The sequence below is a fragment of the Mustela erminea genome, chromosome 14 (assembly GCF_009829155.1).
Source record: "Mustela erminea isolate mMusErm1 chromosome 14, mMusErm1.Pri, whole genome shotgun sequence".
Lineage (NCBI taxonomy): Eukaryota > Metazoa > Chordata > Mammalia > Carnivora > Mustelidae > Mustela > Mustela erminea.
The window spans coordinates 48208973-48221307 of NC_045627.1; the positions used below are offsets into that span (position 1 = coordinate 48208973).

The 12335-nt window shown below is 35.2% G+C and overlaps 1 protein-coding gene across 12 annotated transcripts in view; it reads left to right on the plus strand.

The window, feature by feature from the left end:
* CCSER2 (coiled-coil serine rich protein 2) overlaps positions 1 to 12335 on the plus strand; it is a 189201-nt gene that overhangs the window by 80016 nt on the left and 96850 nt on the right. For 10 of the 12 annotated variants that reach the window (XR_004278992.1, XR_004278991.1, XM_032314147.1 and 7 more), the window contains one exon: positions 5536 to 5626. Coding sequence is in view for 8 of the 12 variants with exons in the window: in XM_032314147.1 (XP_032170038.1) it covers positions 5536 to 5626 (91 nt within the window). In the remaining 4 variants the exon portion in view is untranslated. Of the gene's footprint in view, positions 1 to 5535; positions 5627 to 11675; positions 11807 to 11879; positions 11986 to 12335 lie in introns of those variants that run through there. The other 2 variants (XM_032314154.1, XM_032314155.1) reach the window with 2 other exon arrangements.

Here is a 12335-nt window from a genome sequence, read left to right on the forward strand (position 1 = left end):
GGCTTGTGGGAAACCTCTGGGAGCCAGAATATACAGATTTAAGGTTTTTTTTGTCATACTCCCAGCTAATGGTCTTATTAGATGATCTCCCAACTTAAACAGGTACATGTGGATGTTGGCTGTCAAGAAGTCCTGGCTCGCCAGTTAGGGGATCCTGGCATAACAAATATGGAACAGAAACTCTTTCCCACGTTAACCAGTCTCCATGCTGCATGTTTTTTTTTTTTTTTTTTCCTTTCTATAATAATTCTTACCTGTGTAGATGACAGATTTCTAAGCTGGTAGAGAAAAATTACAATAGATCAAAAAAAAATTTTTTTTTTTACTTCCTCTCTTTTGCCTGCTTCCTTACTGAAAGGTCTCAGTAATATCTCTGATATAACTCTGAGAAGCATAGATCTCCTATAAAGATGAATAAGGGAACATTGTTTAAGACAGATTTTAGAATCCAGTCTTCAACTCCTTATTCGGCTTTGTATGTCATCTCTGAGGTGCTGAGACCCACACCTCAAATCTCTTGCCCATCTCACATATATTGTCCCCTGCTGAACATGTCTTCCAAAGATGCAGCAAGCATATCAAAATTACCAGGTTCTAAAATTAGGTATTAATTCTTTTAGCTCTTACGGGTTTTGGTTTTCTTTTTTTTTATACTTTATTTCAGTGAATAGGAATTATCCATGCGTTTCTCAAGCCAGGAACCAAGGAGTTATTTGTGGCTCCTTCCTTACTGCTCAGTGAGATTTTGTTTTATAGATCCTGACTCCTCAGTATGTTTTGTAACTGCTTATCCTTCATTCTCACTGACACTGATTAATGCCAGGCCACCATCATGTCACATGGATTCTGCAATAGCCACAAACTGCTTTTTATTTCCTATTTAAATTCATTTTGAACACAGCAACCAGAATATTTCTTTAATGTAAATTTCAATTTACCACTTGTGAAAACTTATCAGTCATACCTCTTTCATTGACATAAAGTCTAGACGCCTTAATATGACCTAAATAGTTGTTCATGATATAGATCTACTTCTCTGAGTGTTGTCTTAGTCACCTAGGGCTACTATAACAAAACACTGTAGACTGAGTGGCTTAAACAGCAGACATTTATTTCAGTTTTGGAGGCTGGAAGTCCAAGATCAACGTGTTGGCAGATTCATTCCCTGATGAAGACAGACCCCTTTCCTTGCTTCCAGATAGCCACCTTTTTACTATATACTCACATGGTGGGAGAGAAAGAGTGTGTGCTCCGATTTCTTTCTCTTCTTTATAAGGACATTAATCCCATCATAGGGTTCCCACTATTCTGACTCTGACTAGAACAAATTACCCCTGGAGACCCTACCTCCACATAGACTCATATTGTGGGCTAGGGCTTCAGTATAAGAACTTTGGGAAAATACAAATAGTCCATAACAAGTATTAACAAACTACTTGCAATTATCTGCATTGAGCAGGTCAGCAAACTCTGTCATATAAGCCAGCCACATCTGGCGAACCACCTTGTTTTTTCACAGCCTGAAAAAGGTTTTTTTTACATTTTAGGTGATTATACTTTAAATGATTCTGTAAGTACCTATGTAGTATACTGATTTTGTCTGTGGGCCTGCAAAGTCTAAGTATTTACTTTTTGTCTTTTAAAAATAAATTTATTTTTTTATACTTGCACTTAGAGTAGATTATGCTTTTTGATTCCTTGCCCTTAGCATACTGTTTATGTAGAAGGTATTTTCCTCTTCCATGTTCTAGAGACCATATTTGTTTATTCTTTAGATTTTCTCTGACTTGATTTTGTTTTAGGTTTTCTCTGACATTCCAAGACTTAGATATCCATCCATCCTGCTTTCATGGTAGTTGAGCCATTACCATACTGTAAAGAAACTGTTTCTGGGAAGACAAGTACCCTTGGAAGGCTGTTGCAACCTTGTTCAATTACCATTTGTAAAGTAGAGCCCTGGAGTGTTGGATGGTGAACCCTACTTCAGTAAAAGAGAACAAAGGAAATTGCAATAGAGAAGTTTATTACTAATAGGTTCTGAAGGAAGTATTTGGCATGCCTGGAGGGGCCATAAAAGTGCAGGTAAGAAAAGTCACAAGTCCTGCAGTATGTGACTTTATTAGGATTGATGACTAGAGTGCTTTGGGATTCCTGAACTAATTCTGGATTGGTCAGTACAAACCGAAAAGAATAGGGTTTTGATAACGCCAAGTGAGTTTATTTAAGGGGTGCGCAAGAGGAAGGCACTGGGAGGCAGGGTAATTACAGCTCACAAGGGCTGTTGGGGAAATCCTATCAGGAATTTACATTTTCTTGTGATGCTGGGGTTATTACCTAGGGGCATGAACTCATGGGAGGGGCTAGTTTCAGTTCAAGGTCTGGACAGGTCCCTTGGCCACACAAAATGGATGCCAAGGCAGCAATATCATAGTTTAGATACACTCTTGACAAAGACCAAGACGTGGGTATATCTTGTGCCTTCTACATTCTGGTTTTTATATGTGTTGAGTTATTGAGGGTATGTCTTTCAGTTGCCACATGGAGGGACAGCGTCAAATTCCCTCCCCACAAATTTGTTCAGATGAGAATACTGTATACTAAGAGGGTATGAAACAATTTATTACTCAAGTAATGATGCTTTCTGGGGAGAGCAGAGCAGGTACCCAAAGTGGACAAGAATAGTTTGAGTGAAGTTAAGAGAGGCAGGTAGCTCTGGTTTTTACTGCGGTTAAGGGATGTACCAGGTTGATGGGTTCCCATACTCAGGCTAGGTTTATGTGGTTTGAACTTCTCTGCTGATGTCAAGAAAGGTAGACTTTTTCCAACATTAAGTTTTGGATATTATAAAAGCTTACTACAGAAAAATAAAGAATATAAAGAGCATAAATCCATATTATATCACATAATGGAAAATTATAATAATCCTTTGGCTTATCACCATCCTGATGTATTTTTCAGCATTAAAGATAAAGTCATATTGTACATATACAATTCTTTTCCCTGCCCCCATACTACACATCATCTTCTCATGTGTCTAGATAAATTTATGAAACATCATATGCAGTGATTTATTGGTGAGTGTTAAGTTGAGGCATAAATATGGATGGTTTTCCTTCCTTTTTCCATTGTGCTTTCTTAGTACCTTCTCAGAGTGATATAATTATTCTGTTACTTTTACATTCATTGGAACAGACTCATTTTCCTTCTGTAAGATTAATTTTTTAACACTTTCATTATAAAATGAAACCTACAGAAAACCACACAAAACAAATATAGGGTTTAGCTAGTTATTAAAAGTTGAACATCTTTTTGGTAGTGTGGCAGTGCTTTTACTGATAGGTGTGTCTCAGCAAGCCAAAGCCTGCTCTGGACCTAGAAAACGATGTTCTCTATTGCCTTTGATACTTTGCTGCATCCTTATTTATCAGAGCTGGCTTGGGGCACCCAACATTATTTTGTTTCACACATATATACATGTACACAGACAGCCAAATGTTTTTATAGGAGATAAGATTTTTTAAGTAAAACTACATAAGTCAGTGCTTAATGCAGAAAATGAGAAAATGCAAGTACTCTAACGAAAACAAAATAAAAGAAAAACTCCATAACCTATGTTTTGGCTTCCTTTCAACTTTTTTCTTTGCATATTATACAATGTTTTCTTTTTTTCCCCCATAAAATGGATAATTCTGTACATGCTGTTTTACAGACCTATTTTTTTTTAATTTAATATTTAGGTCTTTTCAGTGGAAAAAATGTATTTTTTCATTTAAAATTAAAAACATTTTGTGTTCATACCAGTACTTTGCACTTACATTCAGGAACATAGGTTTTTAATTTAATTTTATTGTTTTTTACATCCTTTTTTTCTTTTACCTAATTTGAGAATCCACTTTTCAACAAACATTAATATAATTGTTTTCATTTATATCCATGTATGCACAACCAGAATAATGATGCCAGTACTACCATCCATAATATAACTACTGAAAATAGTTTGAAAAATTTTCCTCACTTGCAATAGTTTCTCTCTAAGCATAATATCATAAACTTAATAGACAGTTAGACTCATTTATTTTAATTTACTTATGACTTACAGAGATTCGTCAAAACATTTGTCAGAGCAAAAGATTAGAAACAACCGTCTGTTTTTCTACCCAATTGACATCTTTCCTTGTCTATAAATATATTTTCATTATTATTTTTTTTTAGCACAAACACATTTATTTACTAACTAAAGGGATTATCCTAATTAAATCAACACTTTGAAATAGTTGCATGTAAAATGTTTGTGCTAAAGATAACTGAACACTCTATAAGAGTTTTTCAAATTCATAATCTCTAAATTGTTTAAAAATTTATGGATTTCTGTGTCTTTTCATTTATATATATTAATGAAAGTTCTTGTAGTTGAATTAGTTCTTAGATTAGAAGTATCAGCTGGTAGACCACAAGTCAAACTGAGTTCCTGACTTTAAACTTAGTTTTTATTTTGCTAATTAGACTTCAGAATAAGAGTCTTTGAAAGCAAAACATTACTCTTCTCAGGATAGGTGAGAGTCGGTAAGATTGCAAATAGAACCCCAGAGTGGCTGCTTATACCAGTTTAACTAGTCCACTAGTCCAGTACTATTTGTCTTTTATTTTTTATTTTTTAAAAGATTGTATTTATTTATTTCTTTGACAGAGAGAGACACAGAGATAGCGGGGCCACAAGTAGGGGGAGTGGGAGAGGGAGAAGCCGGCTTCCCTCAGAGCAGAGAGCCCGATATGCAGGGATCATGACCTGAGCCAAAGGCAGATGCTTAATGACTGAGCCACCCAGGTGCTCCAAATATTTGTCTTTTATAGAAAAAACAAATTAAGGCAAACCAAACCAGGGTAGTAGTGGTGCTGAAGGTAAGAGTAGGTGGGTTTGACACAAGAAAGAAAATGAAATAATTATGTAGTTAAATACTTTTGTTATTTTACATGAATGGTCCAATCCCTATGTATAATAAAACACAACCTCTCACACCAAATGTGAATAAATTTTGGGAGATTCTTTACCATCTTTGATTGTTCATGTTATCAAGGAGATTGGTTTAAGCATGGACTCAGGAGGTAGACCTTATGTGTTTGCATCCTATTTTGGCTCTCTGTACATTAATTTCTAGTAATTGTAATAGTCATTAAATCAGGGTTAAATAGGGTTATTTTGAAGGTTAAGTGAATTAATATTTGTAAAGTACTTAGAATAAGTGAATTAATATTTGTAAAGTACTTAGAACAATATCGTGCAGTGAGTATTGTGCAAGTTTTTAAAAATGAATTAAAAAAATTTCTTTGTGGGAGAAAGAGTAGGAGAAGAATATTGTGAATAGTTTAACAAGTAAACTGAATCTTTTTTATTAAAAAGTTTTTATCTTAAAAATTTATTTTTACAACATAAACATTGAGTGAATTCAGTCTATCATAGAGTGATATTTTCAAAACTAATGATTACATCCATTTTTTAAGGTAGATTATAGCATTTTTTACTGCTTTTATTCACAGGATATTCTGAATAATCTTGAATCATGTGACCTTGAGGACGATGACCTTATGCTTGATGTGGATCTGCCTGAGGATGCACCTCTTGAAAATGGTAAGTGATGATGATATTCAAACTCCAGAGGCATATATAGTTGAGCTGCTTGTCTAGGGCCAATTTAATATTTGTTACTTACAAACTTCCTAATCTCAATGAAGGAAGTCTTTCAGACTGAGAATCAGCCTTAGGGATATTAATTAGATTCATTTACAAACTTATTTAAATGTTTCAAACCTTGATTTTGTTGGTCTTAGATATGTCTGTATGATCCAGTGAAATTGTATATCTCTATTATAAAGTAAGTAGTAGGTAGGATTTGTCCTTTTTGCTCCTGTGTACATATCCAACTTTTCTTCCCTTTGTTTCATTTTGATTCTAAGAAGAAACACATTCAGAGAAAGAGAGATATCACTTGACTTGTGAAATAGTGGTAAAATTCATTAAGTTTTAACTTATGATAAATAAGTGTTACTAAGGATAAATATTTTTAAAAGGTCAATTCTGAAAATTTTAAAAAGATTATTTCTGGGAAAATGGTGACTTTCTAAATAAATCATTCCCCCCCGCCTTTTTTTTTTTTTTTTTTTTTACTCCCAAACCCAATCTGTCTTTCTTTCTGGATCCTAGTAACTGCTGGGGTAAGGATTTAGACAATCCATATGCAAGAGGGCCCTAGGTACTCTTGTCTTCACTGACTTAATATTTATAGCATTTTCTATCTTAAGGACTGATCTAGAATTAGAGACCAGCCTAAAAAAGCCCCTGGGGCAAAGGTTGAAATGGGAATTCTCTGGAAGGAGGAGTGGTTCCAGAAGTTCTGCATTTGCCTGGTCTCGCAGGCCTCCCAGGGAGAGATGAACCAAAGAAGCTGGTGAAGTTTTATACATGATGCTAGAAAAATGCAGGGATATTTTGGAGAGGGCAGATATTTGTTCTGGTGCTACTGAGGGTACTAGAAGCTCACATTTGTCACTCCCCTTGACCCATACTGCCAGGGTGCTCTGTAACAATCTCAGAATCTCAGTGGCTTTCAAAATATACATTTATTTTCCTTATTCATGGATCTATAGATTAGCTGGGCCCATTCAGGCTATGGGATTGAGTTCAGGTCTACTCCTTACTTCTTCATTTTGAGACCAGGATTACCTGGATCAGGTTTGTCTCATGGCAGATGGAGAAGGACAACAGGCTGGACAGAGAGACATGCATATCTTAGGGTCTTCACTTAGAGTCTTGACTTAGAATCAACACACTGTTACTTCTGCCCACATTCTGTTGGCCAAAGCAAGTTATATGGCCAAGCCTAATACCAGTGGGACTGGGAAGTGTATTCTGTTCACGGTGAGGAACTCTGTGGCAGAAGACACTGAATCTATAATTCTACTAAAGGAGATAGTGAAGAGCTGAGAACAATATCTACTCTACCACAGGGTTTGAGACTGTAGCACCTTCTCGTGGTTCTGCTGTCACCTAGGATGCTCAGAGCTGAGTTCTAGTCAACTGAGAAAGAAAAATCACAGCCAACATCCAGGAAGAAGAATAGGGAAAATAATAGAACTCCCAGGATTAGACTGGCCCAAGGAAGCAATAACGAAAGCACTTAAAGAAATACAGTTGCAGCACAGTGCTTTCTGGAGCTATAAAAGATTTTCTACCAGAATAGTTGAGTAGATGACAGAAAGCATAGCTACTGTTGAAATCCAAATTAGTGGCCTGGAAGGTCAAGTGGAAAAATAAAGAAAAATACAGGAAAATGTAGAACACAGGGAAAACATAAGCCATTAATAGTTATGGGGAGAATGAGATGATTGAAGAGATTTCATGTGAGGTTTTAAGGGCTGGTAAGTGAGGGTTGAGAGATGTACTTCCTTGGAATAAATCACATCCTAGATAATGCATTTTACTTTGACAGATTTTAACTTCTCTTTGGAAACTTTAAACCCTTTGTGAGCTATAGGAATTGGTATTAAAGCCTGTCTCATCTTTAGAGGACAGCCAGAAGTTATCCTCATGTTGGATCAAATTAGAAGAATAAGGAAATTTAAAGTCTTGGAGGTCTTCGTTGGGGACTTGTGAAAAGTAGTAGGGAACCCATGAGGTATAACATCTCACATATATCGTAGATTTTCCTCAGAGAAGGCAAACAGGTTTTGACTGTTTTGAGCTAACAGAACAGTGAAGAAAGCAGAACGTAAGTCTAAAATATGTAGCCTTTGGAGTCACCTGTATGCTTTCAAAAGGTGTTAGTCTACTTTCGAAGTCTGCAGTGGATTTAACCTTTCTTTGCTTACAGAACTGAATCAGAGCTCAGTCTGCATTCATAGAGAAGACTTTGTTGACAGCCTCTGAAAGCCCTTTTCTAACATCTTCTAGTTTCCCCTGCAATGGATGGAAATTCAGTTGATACTACTCCAATATATGGCACTTTGGCATATTGAATAGTTTAAGCTTAAGGAGTTTGAGAAAAGTACAGAAACAAGAAAGTCACTTTGACTTTCTCTCCACCTCACCCTCCTTCTCTGAAATAGGTCACAAAACCCTCATGTGAGAGGTACCTTCCCTATACCCAAAGGAAAGGCACATTCTTAATTCCAAGACAAAGAGACTCCAAAGAAGAAACCTAAAAAAATAGGGCTTGCTAAGTTTCCCTCAGTTTACTATAGTTACCTCATACTCTTTATCCTGTCATATTCCTCCACTTTGTATCAAACCTAGCATAAAAACACACAGGTCTGTTTCTTTGGGTCTTTATTTCCTTGTGAAGGTTCCCGTGTCACATACCATATTAAATAAGTTTTTATGCTTTCCTTCTGTTAATCTGTCTTGTCAGTTTAACTTTCTGACCCTACAAGGGTCAAGAAAAATTATTCCTTTCCTATACAATCAATCACGTTTCTTTAGTTATATCACCTTCAAAATTTTCACAGTGTGCCTTTTCCATTTCATCTTTTGCACCTGGGGTTCCCTCTTATATATAAACTAATAGGTATTAGGGATCCTGGATTATCAATTCCTGAAAGTATTCTAAATTCCTTTGCAAATTTCTCATAATCTTATTTAGATCTTAGAAAACATGCAGCCATGATTCTCAGCTTAGAATGAGACCAGGTCTTAAAAATCAATCTTACGGGGTTTTCTTTCTTCTGACGGAAGTTTAGCTTTAAGAGATAGTGAGTCTTTGAGTTTCTGGCCAGCTTCAGGGTAGGGAAACAGGTCAAGGAAGAGATGGGGCAGAGCAGAATCGAGGATTGTAGAATGAGGGAAGATGAATAAAATGAGAAAGGACTTTGGTTTTTAGTTGTGATTAGGAAGGATCTGAAAGACAAAAAATTGTTTTAATTCTCTTACATTTTTTCTGTTACCTTTGTCAGGGAATCCCTTAAGGAAGCAGTTTTGGTTCCGAATTTCTTTTGGCAGACTACTGAATATTTGGTATTTGTTCCTTTTTTATTCTGAAGTGTCCCTCAAACGAATGTTCAGATTGCATCAAACACATAATTATATGGCTTTATTCTCTTGCTCCAGAACATCTAATGGGCACTCATTGCCTACAGCTTAAAGCCTTGCATTCAGCATATTTATCATTTAATCCCCAGGTTTATGAGGTTTCCATAGTGTATACCTTGTCACATGTGCTATTTCATCTACTACTTGTGTTTTTAAACTTTTCTCTGTTGAAAAATGTCTTCTGAGGCCCCTGGATGGCATAGTCGGTTCAGCATCTACCTTTGACTTAGGTCATGATCCTGGGTCCATCAGTTTCTCCCTCTTCCTCTGCCATCCCCTAACCCCTCTCCCCCCACCCCCGCTCACTTGTGCTCTCTCTCTCTCAAATAAATAAATGAAATCTTAAAAAAAGAAAGATCTTTCTGATTACTTCCTGAATCCCACACCGCCAAGTTATGATTCCTATTAAATTGTATTTACTCTGTGTTATATTTCCTAAGGTCATATTTTTGCCCTTAAAAATTTTTTTTTCATTTTATTTTATTTCTTTTCAGTGTTCCAGCGTTCATTGTTTATGCACCACACCCAGTGCTCCATCCAATACAACATTTTTGTTTTTTATTGAGATATAGTCATATGAGCTCTATAGTATTGTCCTTGATCACTTTCCAGTTACTGTATGTTCTTCTGGAAATGTATCTTCCTTTTTAAGTGCTGATTGTGTTTAGTAATAACAAGGTTCATGATTTTTTTTTTTTTATATGAGCTTTTCTTCTTTCAAACCAAATTTTAGTTCAAAGTTTTTCTGATCAGATTGTAAAACCTCCTGCAGAGCACGTTCTTTCTAGTCTTTGTAATGTGTAATTTCTTCCTGCCTTCTTTGTAGCCAGTTGTTATTCACAGGTGGAAATAATGTCTGTCTCATCCATTTACCTTCCTATGACTTTAAATAGTCAGAAAAATAATCTAGGTTACTTTTGGTGTTATATTTTGATCCTTTATCAAATCAGAAGAAAAGAGTGTGATGAGTGGTAGATCTAGGTATCCCATGTACTATACCTTTCAGTTAGCTATATATAGTAGATCCTGTTTCCTCTCCAGAGAATAAGGGTCCTGATATGATCTCTGTCTCCTACTCAGAGTAATAGAACTAAAATCTGCTGCTTTATACTTTTAGACCTGGAAATCTCCTTCATGGGGCCTTTCTTTATTTTCTAGGCCTAAATGCATAGTTAGGGCAAAATCTGGTGTATAGAGAGCTGTGATCAACATATTGGGTTAAAAGTTTTCAAACCAGGGTATGTTTTGGTTTGCCTCATCATGCCCTATGGTATTTCATGTTCAGATTTATTTTGGATTTATTTCCTTTCTTAGTCTTCTCTGTCCTGTTCCATTATTAGCTATGGAAATGGTTTTGATTTATCTCCATCTTGTAATTTTGTTTGCTTTCCATTTTCTGTCAGAGAACCTCCAATCTTATCTAAGAAACCACCACTAATGTTACTTCGCATTACCTTCTTAATAACATTTTAAGGTATATAAACATATGTTTAATGGATGCTTTAATATGTATCGTGTGTGTAGTATCAACAATCTCTTTAGTAAAAACAAACATGGCATATCAATTTTATGCACTAATTTCCACTGTATATAATCCCATCTCCTGGCCTATTTGCCTGGTTCATTTGCTTCTTGTTACTCTACATGCACTGTGTTGATGATATCCCAATTATATATCAGATTCTTATGACAGAATTTCTTGTTTAGGGAGTGAGTGGAATTTTACTTGCCTTAAATATGAATTCAAATGAAACTAGATACAGATTATCTCTAGCTATATAGATATTTTAATGCCATGTGAAAATACTTGATGAGCTTAACTGAGTCTTTGTGTACGATACAAATGTTAACTAAAATCAGTTTTAAGCCTTTTTAGAGTATTTTAAAATTTTTCTTTTCTGATTTCATCTTCTGGTCCTTATTTTTTTCATTATAATGGTCACCATGCTTTATTTGTCCTAACAGGTTTTCTATAAATGAACTTTAAAAAAAACAGATAAAAAATAGATTGTAGTTTAACTCAATAAAATGACAAGAAACTGAAATAATTTCAAATGTAAGTCTTTAAAAAATTTTTCCTTTAAAATTTTTTAAACTATAAAATGTATAGTTTTTTCCCCAAAATTGATTTCTGTAATGGTTATAAACAAAATTTAAAAGTTTTAAAAAGTTGTATAAAATTATTATGCATTTAGAAGAAATATGTTATAGTTAGTGTATATAAGAATTGAATATCTGCACTTTACTTTTTTGGAGTGGGAAAGTTTGTTTTTATCTGGTGTACTATAATGAAATACTTTCCATATTTCAAATTCAAGTTTTAGATTAAGTGAAAATAATCATTTAAATAATTAAATTGGGGATTACGTTGATTTCTACAGCTTCCTTACCAAGGAATTCAAAGCATTCTGGATTTGAACTTTCTCATGTAATAATTCTCAAACTAGAGAAACCTTTTCTGTTCCTGGCTTGAGTTAGTGTTTAGTTGTATTTTTAGTAACAGTCCTAACTCAGTAGCTATGTAACCACTGAGCGAAGATGGAGTCACAGGGTAAACTGGGCTTGCTTCCCACAGGGAGGGCTGGGAGTTGAGCAGGAAGGAAGGCCTGTTTGTCAGTGCCTTGTATGCAACTATGTCTGAGTAGGCAGCGGGGCGACACAATGTCTCCCTTGTACAAAGTAACTCTCTTAGTGAGTGCTCAGATATGTGAGGAAAAAAGTGTTTGGGTAAGTGAAAGGGAAGCTTGGGGTGTTTCAAGGAGATTCTTTTCGTGTTTTTGTGGCATTTGGATTTCAGGGAGTGTACTATTTGTTGCTGCAAAGTACTGGCTTTGTTTTCAGTGACATTTTAGACTTTTTGAACAAGCTTTACTGTAGACAGATTGGAGCTTCTTACTTTCTAAACTGTGAGCTTAATTTTAAAAATACTATTTGTTTGTGATGAAAATTTAATGTGTGCTTCTTGAAATCAGTAAAAGCTAATTGTGGCATTTATTTTTGGGAAGGAGTTCTCTACTAGACTTAAAATCTTCTACTTTTTCTAATTATTTTCATTCTGTATTCAGAACCAGCTAGTGATAATGACGAAAACACTAAAAGCTGATTACTGGTGTTTAAAATGTATAATGTTGATAACAAGGATAATTTGCTTGTTTTAAAACACTGGGACCATTGTTACTTAGGTGCCTGTGATATGAAAGTTTTTAATTTACTTCAATTTGAATGCTGTAAAGTTCAGTTTTCACCAAAAAAAACC